Here is a 24969-nt window from a genome sequence, read left to right as displayed (position 1 = left end):
ACCCTTCTCCTTGAAAGAAATATGATTTTGAAGCTTTTCCCAGTAAAGAGGTGGAGTATATTTCCTTATGTCTTGAATTTGAACTGTCAGTTGCTTTGGCCAGTAGAATATGGTAGAGGCAGTGAGCCTAGAAGAGGTTTTGCATGCTTCCACTCTTTCTGACTTTACCATGAGGAAAAGTCCTGGCTGACCTGCTGGAGAATGTGAGACCACATAGAGAAGAAGTGAGGAGCCTCACCCAATAGCTGGCCAATTCACAGAGGCTAAGTTGTCTACCTGACCTGCAGCTGACTATAATCATATGAGAAACTCAGCCAAGACCAGAAGACCTGCCAGCCATACCTAGCTCAAAATGCCAAACTACAGAACTGTGAGCTAAATAAATATTTATTGTTTTAAGTCACCCTGTTTTGGGAAAATTTGTTACAAAGCAGTAGAAAACTGTTATAGAAGGTTCATAGCCTCCAGGAGATTCTTTGGATCCTTTGCCTAGTTTGTGTCATTTTTTTTAGAATTATTATTATTTTTTTATTTTAGAGAGGTTGAGAGAGTGAGAGTGAGAGAGCGAGAGAGCAAGAGAGAGAGAGAGAGAAAGCACATGTAGGCAGGGGAGAGGTAGAGAGAGAAACCCAAAAAGGCTCCACTCTCAGCACAGAACCTGATGTGGGACTTGATCCCATGACTCTGGGATCATGACCTGAGCAGAAATCAAAAGTCAGACGCTCAATCTACTGAGCCACCCAGCCCCCTCTAGTTTGCCTCATTATTGTTAGAAGTATTGGCAGCAATGATAACAACATGTAATATTAGGATAGAACTGGGCACCTGGGTGGCTCAGTTGGTTGAGCATCTGACTTTGGCTCAGGCCACAATCTCATAGTCTGTGAGTTCAAGGCATGCATCAGGCTCTGTGCTGACAGCTCAGAGCCTGGAGCCTGCTTTGGATTTTGTGTCTCCCTCTCTCTCTGTCCCTTCCCCACTTGTACTGTCTCTTTCTCTCTCTCTCAAAAGTAAATAAGCATTAAAAAAATTAGGATAGAACTGCAGAGTGTACAATTCATTTGGTTCTCATAACATCCAGGGAATAATTCCAGTGTTGGACATGAACAATAGCAAAAAGCAGTATTAACGCTCTTTTATGAACTTTTATGAACTTTGAATACAGGTCAGAAAGACTGACCTTTCACCTTTCCATGGTGAAAAATTTAGAGCACATTTCTCTACAGTAGTGTTTTGGGGGAGATGCTCAGAAGCTGGCATGTATCTCATGAGAATGTATTGTCTGGGGTAGAATTTCCCCAGAAGTGTACCCTGAGACAAGGATTTCAGGGGAAGTAGTTTATTTGAGAAGATATTCCAGGAAACAGAAATAGTGAGATGGGAAGGAGAGAAGAAAAGTCAGCCAATAAAGACAGAGATAATTACCAGGCAAGGTATCATGTGAGGGATTGGAGATTGATTCTGCTGCAGGAACTCTGGGAAACAGTGTAGAGCACACAGCTCAAAGCTATTCCAGCCTGGGGCCAAAGAAACTGAGCATCTATTCACCAATCCCCATCCATTCTTGGTTAAGGATGGCTTCCCAGAGGACTAAAACTTCAGCAGTTCTGGTGTCCTTTATCTCAAGGCAGTGTTCTTCACTGCAAACAGTCTTTTGTGAGCAGAGGTAAGTGCTCAGAGGATATGGGTAGGGCACTAGCAGTGTCTCGTAGAAGGATTATGGGCCATTTTTTTCTGAGTTGCTTGTAGAAAAAGAATCATGAACTTAAGGCCATAAGCCCCCAGAACAGAATGATCTTGAAGCTGTGTTATGGCAAGAGGCTGGAGGAGCTAAGAATGAAACTCTGGAGTAGTTAAATGCTGGATGCTTTGGCAACTCATCCGGGAAATAGCCGTGGGCACTGAGGTTAAATGACTTGTTAATGTTTATTTTTCTTTAGTTTCCTTGTTTCCCAAAGTGTCCTACATTGTAGAAGATGGATTTGAGCTTCCAAATCCTAGATAGAGAACTTGAGATTTGTGACTAACTTGCTTGAAGGCAAACTAGTATGTCAATGATTGTATAAAGAACACTTGGACCTTGAAGTCAGCATTTTCTACTCTACTGAGACAATTTGACTTGATGTTCATTCCTCGCACGCTGTTTGTTTCATCCTCTGGATTTGCCTCCTTCCTCTCGAAGCCAAGGATATATGCAAGTTTTTTCCAGACAATGTGGGAAATAGTTAAAACCAGGACTGATTGAGATGCAGAGGAGGAGTTCCAGTATTATGAAAAGATATACTTTGTACATTTGCTTCATCATTCCCCCAATCTGCTTTGGGTTCACCCTGGGCATATCATTTTGGCAACTCCAAACCTTGAAGAATTCTCTACTTAAACTTATCTGTGAGGTCTTCCCAATCATTCTGTCTTAAAATAATATCCTCTCCACCTTCTGCACTCTTTCCCCGCTCCACTGCTTACATTTCTGCGTGACACATACCATCTGATATGCTTCATATTTGACTTGTTGGTTTATCTATCTCCCCCAGATTGAATATAAATTCAATGAATGCTGAATATTTTCCCTGTTCCCCCTGCTGCCTTCTCCCCTCCCCCTGCCCCATGTAATTCCAATACAGAACAGGGCTTGGCATAGAAGCTCAATAAATATTTCATGAATGAATGAACAAATGAATCAAAGGTGTTCACCATCACTTTTGGCTAAAAAGTCCAGTACATTTGTCTTTGCTGCTCTTAGTGAAGCCAAATGTCTCCTGGAGTTTCCTGGCTGGTTGAATTGAGAAAGGCACAATTCTAGATTCATCTTCCAGGCCTCCCTATAGCTTTGGAATCATACACATCTGGTTTGAATCATATCTACATCATCAATTATTAGCTGAGAGGTCTTGTTCAAATAAACTATCAATGTCTTCTGAAAAATGGGCTAATGACCCCCATTTTGTAGCATTTTTAAGAAGGTTTAATGAGTCAACATAAAAAAAGGCACTTAACATAGCACCTGGCAGGTAGTAGATGATCACAAAGTATATGAATCTTCTCCTTTTTATCTTAATATTGAGTGCAGTTAATTTGTTGACAAATCAGTGACACAAAGGTCGGGAAAGTTGGTCAAAGGAGGTGCTGGGGGAGAATTTGAAAAAAGGGAAATTGAAACTACAAATGGAGAGACAGGCAAGAGGAAAGGACTCTGCTCCTAGGACCTGGGACCACCTTTCACCTTCTGGTTGTTTGTAGAAGGGCCAAGGATGAGGGAGACAGAAGATTTAGCCTTGCCCCAATAATTATATTTCTAATGTACTTCCTAACTTGGTTCCTACCCAGAGCTGATACATCCTCAGGGAGTATGTCCTCCTTTAGCCAAAAGGAATTGACTGCATAAGATTTGAGGCTGGACAAACTCAGCTATCCAAGGTAATGTGTTTCAGAATGAAATATGTCATAGGCCTTAAAGCAAAATGCTTGTATATCACTTTTCAGGTATCCAGTATGGGGTTTTAGATGATTGAGAGGATATGGAATTTGGGACAGAGTTTTCTTTTTTTAAGTTTATTAATTTTCAGAGAGAGTTTGTGTGCATGCAAGCAAGGCAGGGCAGAGAGACAGAGAGAATTCCAAGCAGTGCAGAGCCATTGCAGGGCTTGAATTCATGAACTGAGCAGAAACTAACAGTTGGATGCTTAACTGACTGAGCCACCCAGGTGCCCCGGGACAGAACTTTCTAATATAAACTTTCTGATATGACACATAAACTAACTCTTTAATGGCTTTGACATATGCAGAATATTTATTCACTTTCTCCATATTTTAGCATCCTCTCTACTACTTTAACTTTAAAGAAGGAAATATGTTGTTATAGTTATTTCTCAGAATAACTTCCCTGAGTATCTGGGTATGTCTAGAACTTGTTCTGAGGCTTGGAAAGAGGGTGAAGTACTGCAAACATTTATTGAAAGTAATGAGTTTGTCATCACCGTTTTCGTTCCTTAACTTCTCTTAGCAAACGTCCAGAACTCCTTTCAGGGATGAAATTATCGGGTGGCCAATCAAGGCAACCAGGACAAATTCATCTATATTGATATTATGGAGTAAGAGAGAGAGGCAGAAGTGGTAGCGGAGGTGAGGGAGGTAATGGTGGTGATGATGGTATTGGTGAAAGTGACACAGAAGGTGGAGGTGAGGGTGATGACAGTGGTGGCAGGTGGTGGATGTGATGGTAGTGACTGGGATGATAGCAGTGATAAGGTGGAGATGCTGAAGGTATTAGGTAAGATGATGGTTAGGTTGCAGAAGTGGAAAGGGGAAGGTGGTACCAAGCCAGTAGTGGCAATGGTGGAGGTAGGGGTGGTACAGGTGCTGGTGGAGATGATGGTGGTGGAAGTGTTGGCTTTATTGGTGACAGAAACAATGATGGTGGTAAAAATGATTTTGAAAGAATTGGAAACATGTCTGCACAAAAACTTGCACACAAGTGTTCATACATAACAGCATAACTCATAATAGCCAAAAAGTGAAAATGACCTGAATGTCCATCAATGAATGGGTAAACAAAACGTGGTATCCACACAATGGATATTATTTGGCCTTAAAGGGAATGAGGCTCTGTTACATGCTACAATACGGATGAACTTTGGAAACATTATGATAATAAAAGAAGCTGGACACAAAGCCACCACATACTGTATAATTCCATTTACACGAAATGTTCAAACGGGCAAATCTAGAGACAGTACATAAATTAGTGGTTGCCTATGGCTGGTGGGAGTGGAATGGGAGTGATCTATTAGCAAATAGGTATGGGCTTTCTTTTTGGGGTGATAAAAGTATTCTAATACTAGACTGCATGAGTCTGTGAATATACTAAAAACCACTGAATTATATACTTGAAATGGGTGAATTGTATGGTACATCAATAAAGCTGTTTAAAAAAGTGGAGGTACCAGTGGTGTGGTTGTGGAGGGTTCACTTTTGGTGTGTGGGAGAGGAAGAAAGAGTTGATTGATATTCGATATACCTAAATCTATGTTGGGTCAAGTCTGAGTACCACAGATTTTTTCCATAGACATTTTTTCTATCTTCTGGAAAACTACATTTTCTCACATAGCCAACACTGAATCCACACACAAGTATTTCTGAAACATATTATAAAAATCAAGCCAAGTGGCACCTGCCATTGGAATTGTGTCTAAAAGGTACACCTTTTTTTTTCTTTCCCCATACAGTGTTCTCAGCACGCAGAACTGGCTTCTTAGGAGCAATGGGATGAAGTAGCCAGGCTTCCCCTTCTCATGTGACCGCAAAACCAGACGGAGTCCATGAAGAAATTAAAGCAGACATCTGAGGTCTATAATTTTTAATAATTTTAAACTAGCTACAAAATGTCAATCACTTCACAAACTGACAGAGGAGACCAGAGGAATTTAATATTACATGCTGTAATGATATTTATCTCACAGTTTATATTTCATTCATTTATATTATTTTTTTTTAAAGATTTCTTTATCAGCTACTAAATATCTCAGCAATTTGGTGTGCATAGCTCTAGATTAAGCAACAGAGAATTGTACTGATAACAAACCACAAGGGGAAATGGTGATTAATAAGAGTCAGCCTTATAAAATTTACATCTCCATACTGTTTCACAGCAAGATTGCTTTCTCCAAAACATAGCCTTCAAAAGCAGCAAACAAATCCTATATTACATTCATTTGACATAGTTCAGCCAAACGTATATTTTGCTGGAAATGATTAAGTGGTGTCAGATCCATCTTTTTTTAAAATTCTTTTATTTTAAAAAAAGGATGATTATGATTAATAAGTCTATATATTGACAGAAAGAAAGTGACACTACTTCAGTTTTGCTGGTATAACTTAATCTTGACAGTGTCTCAATACTGAGCATGCTTTGTTGTTTTGTTGTTTCTGTTGGTGTGTGTGTGTGTGTGTGTGTGTGTGTGTGTGTGTTTTCTCATCAGTATGCTATTGTCCATGAGGAAAGATTTTGTTTAAGTAGGAATCTAAAAATCTATTTAGTTCTCATGCATAAATGCATAAATCACATCACTTTTAGTGCAATGCCTGTTATGGAATTCCACATTGTCTAATCATGAAATCATAAAGACAGATGACAGCCATGAGGAACCAAGGACAGCAAATTTCGAGAGTTTCAGAGCCTGACACCCAAGGAAAGGACAGTGGCAGTAGCTCTGTGGAATGTTACAGTTTTACAAGAACAATACTGTGTATTGAAAGAATCAACAGCACATTGAGCATTCCTAAATTGTTGTCATTCAGCAAACACCACTGAGGAGAGAAAAAGAAAAATGAAACCCAAGACATCTTATGTAGGGAGTTAGAGCCACCAAATGACTACTATATACAACCTTTGGAAAGAAAGAGACCCAGAAAGAACAAAACACATAATATTGTTGGGAAGCTGATGAATGACACAAGACAACATTCACAATGGGAGTGGACTGATGCGTGTATGTGTGCAGACCTACTAGGTAATACGATGAGAAAAGCATGAAGGTGCTATCTTGCCCAACAGCATTTGGAAGAGAACACAGGTGGGCACATTTAACCACTCCCCAGCATCTTTGTTGCACGTTGGTTGGCCTCATCAATTCTGGTTTTGTTGGAATCAGCCTAGGAAAAGGGAAAAAGAAAACAGAGTTCAGGTTACCTTTTGACATTCCATTCTTCCTTCTTGGTCTATTGAAATGCTCCCTTCTTGAATGAAGGCATCTTGAAACTTTCCCCATCAGAATTGACCCTCTTTTCTTTTGTGATTCCAGAACCATTGCCTGTGGTTCCACTTGGACATGACCAGAGAGGCTTGATCTTAGTTCTCATGACTGTTTAACCCTACCAGAGAGCATCCTTTTGAGGACAGGCTTACATCATTTATCTTTCTATCCTGGAATGGCACCCAATGATTTCTATGTTAGGCATTCACATCTGTTGGATTGAGTTGAGTAACCACCACTTTTACAGTTGGATTCAAATCACAGCCTACTTATTAGCAGTGTCATTTTGGGCCAGTTATGTAATGTTTTGGGGCCTCAGCTTTCTTGTCCATAAGCTGGGGATAAAAAAGAATATTGCTAACAGCCATGAGTGTGTATTATGTCCCATTCATTCAACTTGGACAACATCAAGATTAATATCAACTATGAGGTGTATATTATTATTACTTCCTTTGTATTATTATTAATCCCTTTTTCCCAATGTGGAAACCAGGCAGCCTGGAGTCAGAGTCCACACTGGTAATCATTATGTTAATCATTATAGTACTTAGGTCTGCTGTGAAAATGAAATGATTTTATATATATAATATATTAGAATGATTTTTTACAAAGATTAAGTGCTTAATATATCTTATCTTGAAATTATTGTTATTGAATGAAAACTTGACTTGTTTTAGGGATGTTTAATAATTTTAGGCCTCAGGTTGTCGGGGTGGCTCAGTTAGTTAAGTGTCCGACTTCAGCTCAGGTCATGATCTTATGGTTCGTGAGTTCAAGCCCCATGTCGGGCCCTGTGCTGACAGTTCAGAGCCTGGAGCCTGCTTCAGATTCTGTGTCTCCCTCTCTCTCTGTCCCTCTCCCATTCACCTCTGTGTCTCTTCCTCTCAAAAATAAACATAACATTAAAAAAATAATTTTAGGCCTCATTTCTGAAGACTCACTCCTGGAAGTTTGATAATTGGCTTTTTAAAAACAAAAGTAGTCTCCACGCCCCATATGGGGCTTGAACTCATGACCCCAAGATCAAGAGTTGCACGCTCTACTGGCTGAACCAGCCAGGTGCCCCTTATAATTGACTTGTTTTAACAAGGGGACATTTATCATAATTTTGTGCCTTGACTGGTCTTACTGCCTGGGTTACCTTTTGCTGTATATGTAGCATGAAACCCAGAGTTGCTACCAGGATAAACTTTTAAGCCCCAGAAAATGAACTATTCCTAATACCACTAAGAGGAGTATGAGTCAGCAAGCAGAGGCAAAGATGAAGATTTTGTTTAGTCAGTTGTTTTGTCCTAGAGTGATTGGTAGGGGTGTCTGCCCCTCTCCAGCCTAGGAAGAGCAGCAGAAAGCTGAGAGGCAGTGTAGGGAAACAACTGTTTTTCTGTCAACCAGTATTTATTCAATGATTACTGATTTTGCATGTACTATGGTACTTGGTGCTTTCCTGCCTCCACTGAATTAGATCTTCTTTATTCAGTTTAATTGTGAATTCCCAGCACATTTAGAATTACCCACATTCAACTAGAAACTTGCCAAGTTAAAATAGAAATATTGCTAGATTATTCTAATTCTGAATTATCTGGCGATGGTTTCCTACCATCTGTTTGGATAATCAAAAGTTGACTTTCAAAACAAGTAAGAGCATCAATTTTCCTTTATTGTTCTGATCTATAGACTCATATTCTGGACCTTAGTTTCCTGATATGGAAAATAGATATTCTTTCCAATTTTACTTGGCTCTTAAATCTTCCCTCTTTAGCTATAAATTCTATCAGGAAAAATGACCCTTTGGTGCAAAGGAAAATTATCGGCTCAGACCAATGTGAAATGTTGCTGCAGATTCAATTATGCTATTTTTCCATACTGAACACTAAGGAAAGCTCAAATGAAGAAAATCACTCATTTGAAAATGGATGGCATTTCTGGAGGCAAACATTCTAGAAACTCTTGCATTAAGAATGTACTGGTGAGGGGCGCCTGGGTGGCTCAGTGGGTTAAGTGTCCAACTTTGGCTCAGGTCATGATCTTACGGTCAGTGAGTTCGAGCCCTGCATCAGGCTCTGTGCTGACAGTTCAGAGCCTGGAGCCTGCTTTGGATTCTGTCTCCCTCTCTCTCTGCCCCTCCCCTGCTAACACTCTGTTCTCTCTGTCTCTTGAAAATGAATAAGTGTTAAAAAAAATTAAAAAAAAAAAAAGAATGCACTGATGAGCCTTCACCTGGTGGTAAAAGGGGATATCTTGAAGCAGAGCATGAGGTTATTCTTTGGATATTGTCAAAGGTTCTGAAACAAACCTATGTTCAATAAACATCTATGATTTCCACCTAAATTTTCTATGAAGCAATCAAAATTCAAGCCCGTATATCTGACACAAAGGGTTCTACCTCTTTAATTATAACAGAGATAGGATCTTTTAGGGAAAAAATCCTGATGTAATCTTTTAGATGTCTTCCTGGTATTTGGAGAATGCCTCTGTGTTCATTCTGTTTATATGCTTTAGGACTGTATTTGTGGACTAAAGTCCACCCCAGTTTTCACATTTCTATTTAGAGAACTTTAAGCTCACTGGCATACCCACTATGCTACATGATTTGCCCCTGTGAGAAGCAAGGATGATCCCCACAGAGCCAGTAAGAGAGTTAGAAGGAGCTCATTAGCTCACCCTTCTGAACACTCTAGAAATCTCAACTTCAGATCATGGCAGGTAGCTTTTAGGCCCCTGCTCAGAATGCCAGAAGTGGATGCTTATTACCCTACATGGCAGCCCATTGTCCTCTGAGGTTTGAACTGTTTCCTTATTATCTTTCAGGTGAGGAAATTAGGTCATGAAGCTGGTGAGTGAGAAATGCTGTTGGAACCTAAGGTCTTAGTTTTCAAATGCTATGTTTCCTCATTGATAGGAGAATTCAAGGAATACTAAAGCTTCAGCCTCACTGTATTTCAATGTGTGTGTGGCATCTACCACTGACAACTTTAGATACTTTTTTCTTTTTCTCTTTTCTTTTCTTTTCTTTTCCTTTTTTAGAGAGAAAGAGAAAGAGAATGCACAAACAGAAGAGAGTGGCAGAAGGGGAGACAGACACAGAGGGAATCTCAAGCAGGCTCCACACCCAGCATAGAGCCCCATGTGGGGCCCGATCCCATGACCCCAGGATCATGACCTGAGCTGAAATCAAGAGTTGGATACACAACCGACCCAGCCACCCAGATGCCCCTACCACTGATACTGACAACTTTAAATCCAAGTTTGAATACTGGGGCGCCTGGGTGGCTCAGTCAAGTGGCTTGGTTAAGTGTCTGACTTCGGCTCAGGTCATGATCTCACAGTTTGTGGGTTCAAGCCCCCTCAGGTTCTGTGCTGACAACTCAGAGCCTAGAGCCTGCTTCAGATTCTGTGTATCCCTCTATCTCTCTGTCCCTCCCCCACTCATGCTTGGTCTCTCTGTCTCTCTCTCTCTCTCTCAAAAATAAATAAACATTAAAAAAATTCAAAGTTTGAATACCACCATTTCCTGAGCAACATAAAGAAGTTAATATAAACTTGCCCCATTTTAGTAGTTTTCTAAAAGAATTGAACCATTTTAACCTTAGAAGACTGTATATATATACCTTAAAGCAGAAAGCAAGGTTTTTAAACAGACAAAGTAATTTCTTGACAGTCCATGGGGATGTATTAAAAATTACATTGTTTTGGGAGCACCTGGGTGGCTTAGTCGGTTAAGTGTTCTGCTTCAGCTCAGGTCATGGTCTCATAGCTTGTGAGTTTGCCCCCCACATTGGGCTCTCTGCTGTCAGTGCAGAGTCCACTTCATATCATCTGTCTCCCTCTCTCTCTGCCCCTCCTCTGCTCATGCTTGCTTGCTCTCCCTCAAAAATAAATATAAAAAAACTTAACATTGTTTTGGACTTCCCAAACTTCACTATCAATCCAAGTGATGAGAAAGGATCAAGACTGATGGGATAGGATGAAGGTTGTTGTTGGGGTCATGAGAGAATATGGGAGAAACATAAAAGGATTCTCTTTACTCTTATTGTGTGATTTTAATTTACTCTTAAATATGCAGGAGACCTTCTAAACTGTTTCCAGAAGTAAGAACTTACATGAGGAGGTAGAAGTCTATTAATCATTTTGCAGCTCATATAACATGTATCACCTGGGGCAACGCTGGGTTGAAATGGACTCTAATCATGTTTAGCTTGTGATTTGGGGAGTAAGACCAAGGCCGGCTATTTGAAGGCAACTAGACCCCTCTCTTCCCTCTTAAGCAATTCCACACTTAAAAGGATGATACAAATCATAACGGCTATTTCCTATCCACTTGTCTGCCTTCCAATTATACCTCATAGCTGCATGTCTTTGCTCTTGTAGTAAATTGGGCCCCAAATGAAAGGTTTTTCCCTAGAGAAGAGAACTAGGAATGCAAAGTGGCAAAATTAAGACGCCACTTGCCTTTCCAGGAACACTTTTTTGTGCTTCAAGTCCAACTCCATCAATAAAGGTCTGACCCCTCTCTCTTAGTAAAAGTTCTCCTTCTGGAACTCTAATTGAGTTAGAGGTACATTATCTCCCTACATCCGTGAGTAAATTGGATCCATTGACAGAAAAGGACTACTTGTTTTTTCAAATCATTTCCTGATGGAAGGTGGTTCGGCAATTATTTCTTAGTTCATTTTTCTAGGCCATAATGGGTAGGTCAGTCTGTGTTGGCTCCAGTGCTTTTTGAAACTCTCAATATTGTTCTAAAATCTATTGATTTGCACAGCTTTAAAAGCTTTAGCATATCAAAGGCTCTTAACAAGGATAAGTATGTCATGACTTGTAAAAGTCAGCAAAGCACAAGCTTTTTGCTAACCAACGCTGACATCTGTGTAGCTCAATATTGATCAGGCAAAATATTATGCAATCAGATATTTTTAATTTAGGGCACATAGAGCACAAAAAAGCCAAGTATTCCCTTTATGTTTACTCCTTCCTTGTTCAAGCGTTGGGTTCCAAGAAACTTAGTATTTAGCCTTCTAATTCAAAGCATCTCTCTCTGCTCACCAAAGTGGAATGAATTGTTTAAACAAAGCTCAGGGTTTCAAGCTCAAAACTTCAACATCTCCCAGGGAATAAATTCATACAATATAAGATTAGCCAACTAGAATTGATTATAGATGCACGAAGACCTTTAAAACTATAATGTATCTACTTCTTCCTGTTGTCATTTTGACATCATAAGAGATTATAAGCAATATTCAAGACTCTACTGATTGGGGAGGGCCAGAATAAAAGATTGTAGAAAGTATGTCCGATTTGTATAGTGTGGGATACCAGGTTTTGGTGCCTTAAATTTTTTTATGAAAGCTACCCAGTGTTTCTTTCTGTTCTTTTCCAATCTCAAGCCGCCAAACCCATCCCTTCCCATTCTATTCTCTCCACTTTTCTTTATGCCTCTTGTTGACACCAGGGGGTTCAGTCCTAGAGCCACATCTGGTGTCCTTGTGTGAACTCAGCTTCATCAGATTATTCTCTCTATTTTGAGATCTGGACATGTGAACTGCTGAACTAGAAAAGGAATCTGGGCCTTTTTGAACTATCATGAAAGCTTTGGCATTTATAAAATCAAAGCTCATATTCATTTTCTGGTTAGACTAAAGTAAGTATTCTTTCCCTTATTTCCTGATTCTATTCCTACATCATCTCTTGACAAGCTCCTAACCAACCTTCGAGACTCAATTTGACTTTTTCTGGGGAGATTGTTCCAAAACTTAACTCTTGAAATCTCTCCTCATCTAACTCTACTTAGAATTTTACATATGGCTCTCTTAGCAAATTAATTAAAATTCGTCTGGAGGCTCACTGCTTCCCATAGGCTGTGAGTTTCTCAGTAGTGGAGATGATGTCCTTCTCATATTTATGGTCTTTGCTACCTAATACAATGCTTGAAATAGGAATATCTGCTAGATTCTACCCTGTTGTTTACTTGTATGTTGGTGAATTTTTGTCTTAGAAAATAAGGGGTAAATTTCCATCTATGGTGTTTCTGAACCCAATGTTACAGCTTGAGGGTCTGATTATGTCCTTCATTCTTTCTCAGTGATTACTTCAGAAGAAGTAATGAACAGTGGAAACTTGTTAACTGCCACAAGCTTACCTTCTCCATGATCCTGTCGATCTGGCGATTCTGTGTATCGATCTCATTGCCCATATCCAGGGCCATGTGACGGAGGTTTCCAATGATACCGCTCACCTGCTCCAGGTTTTCATCCATTTCATTTTCTCGGGCATCATTTGTTACCCTGGGAATCAAAATGCGATTTTTAGAAGACAGAAAGTGAGAAAAATCTCAAATACAAAGGACTCAAAGCTTAGGGAAAATCTGTAGATGCCTAAGTATCAACCCTTTCCACATTTACTCTGTTCAATATGAGAATATTTTAGCTTTAATACATTAGAAAATAATTTTTAAAAAGATTTTAAGTAATCCCTACACCCAATGTGGCGCTCGAACCCACAACCTCAAGACCAAGAGTCACATGTTCCACCAACTGAGCCAGCTAGGCACCCCTACTTTAGAAAATAATCTTTAAATTTCACTTTTGAACTCTTGAGTTTCTATTTTTAAAGAAGGCATATTAAATAGATTAATGTATCTACTTCTCTCATTTCCACCAGCTCATCGTTTCCTCTCTTCATATGTTTATCTCAATTTTCATTTTTTAAAAATAAAGTCATTTTAGTTGGGAGCATTGCAAGTTGGAGAATGAGGATGGAACTAGTTAGAAACTGTATTTTCCTTCTGAAATGTCAACCAACGTTTCCAAAAGTTAAATTTAGAATGAAAGAAAAGGCTGATTGTGTTAACTCAGGGAATTTCTCTGCTCATGTTCTTCCCCATTTGGGCCCAACATCCATGGGAAGGGGAATGATAATTATAGTCTGCCCCTTAATCCGGCTTGCTCCCAAGAACTCCAAAGGGAGCTGCTTACTCAAGATGATTTCTATTGACTCAGATTTCAATGCAATGAGGTTTTGGTGGCATTGTGAATGGGCGATTTCAAGGGGAAAATTGCAATAAAAGATTATTGTCCCATTTTGGGGAGGAAAGAGTTGGCTCTCAGAGTGCCTTACCATCTTGCCATTTTTTACATAGCTCAGCTTGAAAGTTCCTAAGGTGGTAGCTCTTTATTGTAAATGCAGTATTCATTCTAGAATGTTCTGGCTAATTAATATTTTACCACTACAGACGGTGATAAGCTAAAAATGTCCAGAGGGGTAAAACTCATTCCCCATGGTAACTTCCAGTGTTGACTGGCTTGTTACGGTTTTTAAAGCAGACTAGGCCAGAAGAAATTAAAGGAGAACTTCCTAGCTTCTTTACATAGAAGTTTATTTTAATGATCATCAACAGCTAAGGCATACTTCTGGTTCTGTGATTCTCAACAAACCACCAGAGCTTTAAAAACCACAGATGCCTGGGTCTCACTACTAGAGATTCTGATTCAGGTGGTATAGGCTAGGCTCAAGTAGTGATGTTTTTAAAAAATAGCCTCAGGTATTCTAATTTGTAGCCAGGATTGAGAACTCTTGGTCTAGTTTCCCTGGAAGCAGATAGAACCAAGAATAGAACTGTCGACTATGAGGCTTTATATAGATATCTAGACCTTATACCTAAGTGATAGTAAACTGTCACTTGAATCTGGATTATTGCTTGGTAATATCAGCTACAATGGTCTGGGAATAGAGAGATGTATAACTATCTGTACACTACTCTAACGAATGGTACTCTAGTCATTGCTGAGTTCCATAGTAGCCTATAAAAAGGGATAGTTCCCCCCCCCTTTTTTTAACAATAAGAATATTTGTCATTATTATTTTGTTTTCTGGTCTCCCAAGAGCTGAGTTCTGGATCGGCAGAGCTGTGTGATTTAAGATTTTTAAATAGGTATTTAAGTTGGCTTTTGCTTCCAGGTCTCAAAGGAAATAAGTCAGGTATGCTTGTTATTCTCTATTTGTACCCCCAGATCCATTGTTTGACCATTTTTGCTCTCTCCCCAGAGATGCTGGCTTCTCTACAACTGCATCCCCCAGCTTCTCTTACCCTCCAGCTTCAGTAGACTTTGGCAGTGATGAGTGAGATACTGGAGAGCAAGAGGAGAGAAGAGTGGGGTCATTTATTTCCCTTTCTCATTTCCTGCTGGTTTTGCAACAGCTGCATTTCTCTACAATCTCTCGCCCACAGTGGTAACTATAGTCAGGTTCTAACAACAGCTCCTGTCCCTTTAGGACTCTTCCTGCTGCTGCTTGTTGACAAGTGCTTTACTATTGCTTGTTATTAATCCTGCCCATGCCTCTATAAACAATCTTTAGTAAGTTCTGCTCAATTAAATTGGTGGAATGAGATGCCCGTTTACTGCTGCATTGATACTGGAGGTGGTCATGTGACTCGCTGTGTCTGATGAAACTGAGAAACCTGACAGGGCTTGGTAAGTGCTTGGGTTTTGGAGCCTGCCCCTTGGAATGCTGCCACCACCACATCAGAAACCAGGGCTGCTCTGATGGAGGGGCAACACAGAAGAGAATGGAGGTGTCCTGCCCCAGCCAACTACCAGACAAGTGAGACCATCTTGGGTGATCCTGCACCCACATGCACATAATGAGGGAGCCCAAGAGGGACTCTTGGAAGAACTGTCCAGCTAACATACATTTATAAGTAACCAGTAAAATGGCTGTTGCTTCAAGAACCACTCAGCTTAGGGTAATGTGTTACTCAATGATAGATAACTGCTACAGGACTGGCTGCATGTGGCTCACCTCCGAATGAAGCCACCACTGATGGCCATCTGCTCCCGTTCATCCACCACACGAGCAGGCTGGCTGGCCACCACTCCATCCTGATTATTACCCCAGGCTTTTTTGTAAGCATCACTTGATTTAAGCCTATGCAAAAGAGAGGGTGAGTGACAAGGCAAGGGGTGGAGCATCAAGCTCACAACAATGGTTACCTCTTCAAGCGAAGAACCGAACCAAGCAAATGGGTTTTAATCTGAGGCATTAGAGAATACCGATATATCATAATCTGGACCCAAACAGTTGGCCACCACCATGCCTCAGCTACTCATTTCATTTCCAATTAAGCCAATTGCAATTGTCGAGACTGAAACCTTTGCCCAAAGGTTGTTCTTGCTTTGGTTTGGTTTTGCAGTTTCATTGGGCTTAAGACAAAGATTAAGGTAGCTGGAGGACATTCAGTTCTATTTCAGTGGCATGGTTATATTTTGAGACACAAAACACACAGAAAAACATACTGGCAGACAGACACATAACAAGACTGCCAAGTAGAGTGTGTACATCACACCACAGCAACACACTGTCATCAAGAAAAACACACTCGACCGAGTTTTTACACACTATCATGTAGATTCCCTGTTTTAATTTTTCCCCCAACGCATGTGTGGAGCTAGCTATTCTAACTCTGCATGAAGGACATAAAGGATTGGTGGTTGGCCAAGGGTGGTGGTCTTTGAGATGCCTCTAGAGCGATTTGAATTAGATAATATATCGGTACTTCCAAACAGTCACTATACATCTAGTTGATGTACAAACCTTTGTCCACAGAGACAAAAAGTAAAAGAGGCATAGTGAAATGAATGCAGGAAAATAGAAGAGAGAACAAGCCATCTAGCACCAGAAAAGGAAATCCCTCTATGTCTTCTTCATGCACCAGCTACAGGCATGAGTAGAAAGTGAAGCATTCTCATTTAAGCCAAACTACTCCAGGAGTTGACCATTCTCGAAAAAGGCACTAGCAGGACAGTAATAGCCTTCATGAGGATTTGAAACGCAGGTTCAATAGCTTCTTTGTCAGGCTGGAGGGCGGTGGGGGGGAGAGGGTGGGAGTGATTAAAAACTCCTACTTCAGGCTATTCTGGGATGTGACAGGGGAGAGTGGTCTGGAACTGGTGTGGTCTCCATGGGCCATATTTCACTGAGCTGCCTTGGAGATAAACTTAAAATCCAGGCATACCTGTTGTGCCCAATAGAAACATGTGCAGCATATTTTGGTGGGTGTGTTGGAATTTAAGGCAATCAAAGATGTTTTTAGGTTCTTTGCATAGTAGAAACCATATGCTTTTTCATCCAAAAACAAGAGAACTTCCTTTGATCCCATGTTCACATTTTCCATTGTAAGACACCAGAATTTAACACCCCCCACTCATTTTTTTTGTTGCACTAGAGGATTGCAGCCATCTATTAAAACTGGCTCTAATACTAATATTTGCAGGCTAAGGACCAAGCAACCCTGGAGATAAATTGGAAAATTGTACAAATGGAATTTCAGCAACTCCCACAATCTAGTGTATAATGCCACAGCCCTCAGAGGTGTCAGAATTTTCTGTGCTAAAGAGCCATGGGCCCACTCAGTGGGACAGCATCCAAAAACAAATTTAATAGAGCTCAGAGTCTGGCTTTGTTTTTTTCCAACCCCCCATCCCTTCCCTCCTCACATTAAAGGAAGTTATATGGACTTGTGATGTTTTCTGCTATGTAAAATATCTGATATACCATCTTTGGCCAAGTCAAGGGGGTGGGAAAGTTTGCGTTTCTGAAAGAAGGCGAATCACTGCACCCACAATGCTGCACATAGACTCACATAACTGCCGTACATCTATCATAGTCCTTCGAAACATGCTGAGACAGGGCGAAGCCCTCAGAGAGTCCAGGGCACCACCAGCCACTGCGTTGTGACACATGGTTTTTAAAGAATTATTTACACACAATAGGGAACACTTCAGTCAAGCTTTGAAGCTCAGTTAGGGTCTCTTGTCCAATAAGGAATTAGTGCCAACTACTATGTGGAATTCGTAGGGGCCATCACTTCATCTGAACATTAGAATCCATACCGGAGTGGGGCCTGCCTCCACACTCTCTCCACACAGTTAATGAATAAGGAAATTGTATCTGTTGGAATTCATCACTAAACAGGTGTAAATCTCACCTGGGGGTACAAGTGGCCACTGAAAAGATATACAGGTAAATCTTGACTAACTGGAATGCATAGCAGAGTCATCTTGGTGAATTAAATGCCTTTTTTAATTGACAGCAGGCCATGGAGGAAAATTTTGTTTCGGAGTGATCGGTGAATATCCGTTAGATTCTCAAGTCACTTTCCTGCCTTAGAGTTTTAGGGTAGTGAACAGGACTGATTTTTTCCCTTGATTTTAGTTTCTCCTGATATGCCTGATGATCTTCCCTCTGAAGATCAACTCTTGGTGTTTAGTTCCCTTAGGTATGGAAGTTATAAGATGTAGACTGAGTGGCAGAATGCAAACTTCCCAGGTTGCCCTTCAAGGAAAACCATTTTAAGTCTCTGATGTGATTTCTGCCCCCACTTTGTTCAATTGTCTCTTTTTACTAAAAGTGGAAGGAAGCAAATGTATCAATACATTTGAAGGTTCCAGTTAGCTAGATTCCAGTTAATCAGGCTTTACTGTAGATTATTCTTTTAAAACAGTTTTAAATTTGTTTGTAAATTGAGCCCCTCCCCCTCCTAAACAGGAAGTGGGATATTTTAAATCAGCCTCAAAGTTTAAAGGATGTGAATGGTCGTATAATCAGCTAGAAATGACATCAATTGCTGTTCTAAAAGCTAGGATCAGGAGAGCTTTTAGGAAAAAGGCTTCTGTTCAAAGGGAGGTGGGAGGGGTGAGGGAGATCGGGTAATGGGTTTAATTTTCCAAATGCATGTTGGACAATCCACTCATGCATTTTTTTTTCACTGCTAGTCAAATGAGACTATCTTCCAGAACCCTTATTTTCAGGTTCCTTCTGTTGCAAACCTTTATAACCACATGTCACATTTCTGCTACATTCCAAAAAAGCGTTGCAGAACCTGGAGGACAGTTGAATGTTTTGTGATGTCGTGCATGCAAAATCTACACATTTCAACATTTTAGTCAGTGTACGGGTAGATCTTCCAAGAGGAAGAATTTCAGAGGGATGGGTCCAATTTGAGTAAGGCTTGAGCACTTCTTGCCAAAGGGCTCATGGCCTCTATGGTGGGTTCAGCTGTGGCATCTATAGCCTAATCGCTGGGCAGATTTGGTAACTGGCAGGGGAAATCTCCCTCATACTATCTTACGGATGCTTGCTTAGGCCAAATTACTGGTTTCTTTTTCTTCTGGAAAAAAAAAAAAAATCAAACCAAGACATATGTGTTTCTCGACTTCCAAACTCACCCCCAGTCTTTTCTAACTCTGCAATTTTGGCTTTTGGGGTTGGGGGAAAAGAAAATTCCCTGGGTGCCTCTTTCTAGAGGCTGGTCTCTGGCTCAAGGTACACTTTCTGGAAAATGTTGAAACGTTTATCAATAAAAGTTGCTGACAGTGAAGCTTTCACTGTAGTATGCCTGATTTTTAATGCATCAACAGTAACTCCCACTAATATCATCTATGCTATGAGATGAATACATTGGAGACGGTATTGATCTGTTCTGCATGCCACATGCTCATCCTGCCTCTGTGCTTGGCAGGAATGAGCGTGTCAAGGCTTGGAGATGGGCCTTGGGAAACCAAAGCTTCAGGCAGGCAGGCAGCACCTACTTGTTACAGGGACACACACAAAGCCCGCAGAATTTTCCTAGGTCCGTCAAATTCTTTTCTGCTTCTTTCATGTCCTTATTGATTTGGTCCATCCCTTCCTCAATGCGTTCCAGTTGTTCTGATTAAACACAAGTATTTTATCCCCACAGAATGAAGCAGATGGAAAAGGACAAAGAAAAAAAAGACAAAACTTCAGACATTCACTTTGACATTAAAAAAGAAAAAAATAAAAAGAAAGAAAGAAAGAAAACTGGACGCCACAGATTAGAGCTGGTACCCAGTACCTACTTGTTACAAGGACATATGAAAAGGCCACAGCATTTCCCTAAATCTTTTAAATTTTTCTCGGCCTCCTTCATGTCTTGGTTGATATGGTTCATGCCTTCTTCGACACGATCGAGTTGTTCTGGTTAGGACAAAGGGATGACAGTGTGGAATGAATTTTTTGGGGGTTTCCAACAGAACATGAGAAATGACTATGTGGAACGGAATTTGAAAGAGAAAGATATTACAATGCATGGTCCAGAGGATGCATTGCTGTCAACTGGTGCTGCTGCCCTACACAGGCACAGGTGGAAGGAAACGAACAGAAACGATGCTCGAACTAGTTTGTAATTCAGACATGATGGGATGGGGTAGGTGGGCCTGTTTGATTCTGAGTGTCCAGGAAAAGAGCACAGCATATTCACTTACTCAGACACCAGTGAAACCCGAGAGAAAGAAAAACAGGGTGTTAGTTTATGTTTTAGGCATTCAGATTTCATGTTACTAGAGAAGGTATCTGCTTCAACTTTAACTATCTCTATCTTTTAGCTTTAAGCACCCTTGATCAAGTAAGGGTAGAAAATAGAATTAATCTTCTTTGGGGAAAACAATAATTACAGCGATAATTAGCAATGGGTATCTGATCTTTTTCCCCCTTGTAGTGGCTGTCTAGCCAAAGGTAAACCCATGGGCAGTTTTTAGTTTTGAATACTTAATCCATAGACACTGTTAAAAAAAAAAAAAAAAGCAACATCAGAGGAGTAATGTGCCAAGTACCAGAACATTTAAATTCCTCTCTCATCCTATGACTTACTTGCTATGAAAATTCTGGAAGGCATTTCACTTGATTTCCCAGTCTCTACAATGAGGGGCATGTTAGATCCCAAACCCAAGAAGACAGCAGGGAAAACAAATGCATGGGTCTCTGGAGGAGGGTGGCAGGCTGGAACATAGAGTCATCACTCCCAGCAAAGCCGACCTGAGTGTATCTGAGACATAGATCGATAGCCATAAAACCGGCTTGCGCTTCTAGGTTGCCAGGGTTACATTCACTAACCTGATTAATTTTTCAACAGTTATGTCACCAAATTGAGTAAATTACATGTTCGGTAAAGGGTTTTTTAAAACAGCTTTTAAGACTGTTAAAAGAAAGCAGCAAAGCAATGGCTGTCTAGTTACAAAGCCTAATTACACTTCGGTCCCTCTTTTCATCTACATTTCCATGTACACATGCTTCTGGGAGTAAAGGCTTGATTAGAATAAAACTGATAAATATTTCCAGTCTAAGAATATAAATAATCACTTGAAAACAATTTCACATTAAATCGTAGAGTGAAGATTATCATTCCTAAAAAACAAAGATTAAGTTCCTTACTGACCCAAACCGGGGAGACTATCCATTTGGAAAACAAAAGCGCATTGTGTTCTCTTTTGTAGGGCAAAGGATAGAATCCAGCTTATTTGCAATCTGCTACCTGTGCTATGCTCCTCAAATGATGGAGGACACCAAAATTTAGGTGTTTCTCCAACACTGGATTACTGGAAGAAATCACAATGCTGTACCGGTGAACTTTTGCTGAATAAGTAAAGGTATAGTAATGTCTTTAAGAAAATCTTTAAAAAGACTGAAAAAAAATGAATGGCAACTCTTTACATTCCAGATTTTGTACCTTTCTAAAGACTTCATTCTAGTTCCCTTTACTGAACGTAATAAACTAGTCTGCACATTAAAAAAAAAAAAACAACAACTATTGAATGAGGGGATTGGGAGAGAGAGGGGCAGCTCAACATTGTCAAGAGAAGAACCAGGTTAAGTAAAGACAGAAATCCCAATGGAATAATTGCTAAAAGCTTCCTGGAGTGCTGGGTTGGGATGGGAGCATCTGGACTCAGAGGGAAAGCGCTCTGCATTCCACTAATGCCAGCTGAAATACACACAGATTATGGCATAATATTCAGGCATTCGTCCTTCCCAAGGAGTTTCTCTTGAGTTAATATTTTGGCTAAAAATACAACATTTCAGGAGCCCCACCCACTGGCCCCAGGGATTAGGTGGCAATAAAAATAAAAGGTAATAAAATAAAAATGTGAATTGGTCCACAAGTGTTGTATTTCTGAATCAGGAATTCAAATGAAAATATAAAAAAAAACAGGCTGGTCCCAATCAGTATTCCTAAGAGCTGGGTTCTATCATGGGTTGCCAGACTCCTAGGTAAAGGTCATAGCTAAGAAGAGAGGGATGCCGAAGCTCTTACGGAAAAGTTGATTCCGACAACTATGTTATAGCTACCAATATTGGTTGAATTGATCATTTTACCGAATCATGAGCCAAACCCCTAATTAAAAACATGTGGAACTATTTTGTCATAGGTATTCTAACTTTTCATTTTAGAGTATTATGTTTGTGGATGTTTGGTATATTGGGACTTCATAGACTTTCTGTGGATTTCTGTGAGGAATCTCTCAGCAAATCCTTGAAAATAACCAATATCCTCATTCCCTTCCAGGGTGGACAGCAGCATCCGACTGGCTGATGCAATGTACTGTACATAGTTGATTGCTCCTTACTTCCCTAAGCTTGCTTTCTGGCTGTTTTCTGTCTCTTCTTGGAGACTGGGAAGACAGTAACATTTTGGGTTAGTAGAAGTATTCCAGTAGATGATACTATATGTTGGGGCAAGAGATAGTACTTTCTTTTGCCATGTTTGGATGACTAGTTATTGATCCACCAATGGCAAGATGCTCAGGGATCTAAGTTTAGAGATCTTTTCAACTAATCTTATTTAAGTAAGGCAACATGAGGCCCTTAGAATCCTCGACCTGGTTTAAAAACAAACCAACCATAGAAGATTAGCAAGATGTCAATGCTATTGACCAGTGCGCAAGGCTTCCGGAGTATATTCAGTTACCAGGTGCTGCCTACATGATTTTCATTTTCCTTAGCATTGATGAACCTATGGAAATTAATTAAATACGTTTAAATAGTCACATGTGGCTAGTGGCTACCATCTTGGACAGTGCAGCTTTAGTCATTTGTAAGAGAGAATGGTGTGTAGACTTTAGCAAGAGGAATCTTTCCTCAAATGCTACTGTGTACTGCCATGAACCTTTTAAGAAAGTCGGCAGTCACTCTGGAAGAGGCCTTATTTTGCTTTTACTCTGCCAGGAAGGGAGGTCAAAGATTTCACTGTTTAGTTTGGAATTGATCCCATGGGATTTTCTCAAGGGCCACGTCTTCGGTATTGAAAGAAACACATAACCCGGCAAAGACCAACAAAAGGAACAAGAGATATGGAGGTGAAAGGTTAAATCAGCCCACATTAGCGATGAGGTGGTTTCATGGGGATTTCACTTGGAGACAAGTTTTCTAAAGAAATAAAAGTCTCAGGACTCAGTGCATTTCCAGGGCCATCTGTCATGCTCAGTGCTTCTTGGTGTCTCCTGATACCTGGGTATAAAACAAGAATCCCATAAAGAATTGCCGAGTGCGAGCATTTAGCTGGACAACCTGGAATGGTTCTTTAGAAGGATGTCTGTTTCTTGAAATTCCTGTGCAGGGTAGAAGCAATCAACATTTTTGGTGCTGAGGCATAGACAAAATTAGTAGAGCATAACTGGAGAGACATTTTAAAGCAGTTACTGATCCAAACAACTAAACACAGAATACACAGAATTAAAATGCATTTACCATGGCAGTGAAGAGAGCTGTGAAGATATGCTCATCTGTCATTTTAAAAGGTCCTAATCACCTTATAGTATAAATGGAACATGTGTACACTTAAGACCAGGCAGAAGCCACTTGCTTTTGGAGCTTTTACAGTTGCATGCTTTCTTCTCAGTATCAAGGTAATCACCATGCATCTGGTAAAACCACGGCTATTCTAGAAAATATGTCTAACCGAAGAATTCAGCATTTACTGTGATGTGGCCACAAATTAAATGTTGGACTTGAGAACATTAACTGTCTTGGGGAGAAATCTGCTATTCTGCTTTTCTTCTCAGAGAATAACATATAGATGTTCACGGGAATCATCTGTGTTTATGAATAATATATTTTTGTATGGAGACTTTGGCAAATTTTATTTCTGGATTTTCTTCATCAAAATGCAATGAAATTTGCAACCCCAATAAGCATGTTATTAACTTTCTCTCTTTTTAAATTTATTTTATTTATTTTTATTTTAAGTATGCTCTATGCCTAATGTGAGTCTTGAACTCACAGCCCCGAGATCAAGAGTCTAATGCTCTACCAACTAAGTCATCCAGGTGCCCCACTTTCTCTTTTTGATTCCACATTTGTATGTATTATTTTCCAAGTCTTCATGTCCATGCTTTATAGTACTGGGAAAAAAGCATCATCCTGAGCCGATCATGCTCCCTTTTCCATCCCCTTCACATGCAAATTACTGACAAAAACAGTTAATGAGATGGAACTCCTAATTATTTGGGTTATATATGTATCAATTTAGCTCTGGAAATGAGGTACTGCTCTTCTACACAGGCACCTACTGTTTAATTAGAAAAAAAAAAATGATTTGCTGTGTCTTGAGTTTCAAAATCTGGGAATTGTTATGCAGACCAAGCCAGCAAGTCTCACAATTATAGCAATTTCATTCGGGGAGCTCTGAAGATTGCCACAGCTATTGTAGTTCCTTCAAAACACAACTATTTCACTAGACTCCCTTATTTGTATATGCCTTTTGACAATCTGTGTTTCAAAAATTGCAAGGAAGTGTTGGGATTGATGTTAAATTCCTTTAAAAAAATTTTTCTCTTGATTTTTTTTTATTGGTTGGTATCTATTCATTAACAAAGTTTGAGACAAATAAATAATATAGAAACAAAAGTCTTTATATGATAGTCATGAGGATGTGCCCCCCCCCCCCCCCCCACCAAGAACTCTCTCTGAGAGGGAATTTGTAGTTAGTTCACATCTCTAGCTGATGTACCTATGGGATCCGCCAAAGCAATTACATGGAGACCATGCTCTCCCTGGGATGCTTCTAGCCTACGGCTGAACACAATGGAATCACTAGAGATGAGGTATTCCTGCCCATCAAGGGGCTGTCATTAGGTTGTCTTAGCTACTGGGCTCCCCATCAGACTGGCTGACACTTTCTCAGAGCAGCACTGCAGTCTCAGCCTCCTCCTCCCCAGATCTCCTCCCCTCCATTCCTCTTCCAAGGGTCAGACCTGTATCAATCTGACTGGCTGTCCCTGTCTACTCCTGCTCGCCTTCCCTTGACCCATCACAGGCATCTATAATAGATCCTAAACACTTCTGATTCTTAGCATTTGCTTCCCAGAGGATCCCAAATTGTACCTTCCACTAGTTTCTCCATGTCCCTGCCCTAACTCCTCAGAAGTTG

General features: G+C 40.2%; 1 protein-coding gene across 2 annotated transcripts in view; it reads right to left on the bottom strand.

Annotated features, from left to right (window-relative positions):
- Nucleotides 1-5339: 5339 nt before the first annotated feature.
- Nucleotides 5340-24969, bottom strand: part of SNAP25 (synaptosome associated protein 25) — an 84019-nt gene continuing 64389 nt past the window's right edge. The window contains exons 5-8 of one of the 2 annotated variants that reach the window (XM_039224922.1): nucleotides 19625-19742; nucleotides 15549-15674; nucleotides 12889-13033; nucleotides 5340-6651 (exon numbers count right to left, since the gene is read on the bottom strand). In XM_039224922.1, the coding sequence (XP_039080853.1) occupies nucleotides 6583-6651; nucleotides 12889-13033; nucleotides 15549-15674; nucleotides 19625-19742 (458 nt within the window). In that variant the 3' untranslated portion in view covers nucleotides 5340-6582. Of the gene's footprint in view, nucleotides 6652-12888; nucleotides 13034-15548; nucleotides 15675-19336; nucleotides 19455-19624; nucleotides 19743-24969 lie in introns of both variants that reach the window. The other variant, XM_039224918.1, reaches the window with a different exon arrangement.

Source organism: Hyaena hyaena, unplaced genomic scaffold, assembly GCF_003009895.1.
Source record: "Hyaena hyaena isolate Hyena2069 unplaced genomic scaffold, ASM300989v1 scaffold_16, whole genome shotgun sequence".
NCBI lineage: Eukaryota > Metazoa > Chordata > Mammalia > Carnivora > Hyaenidae > Hyaena > Hyaena hyaena.
This window is presented reverse-complemented; position numbering and strand designations above follow the sequence as displayed.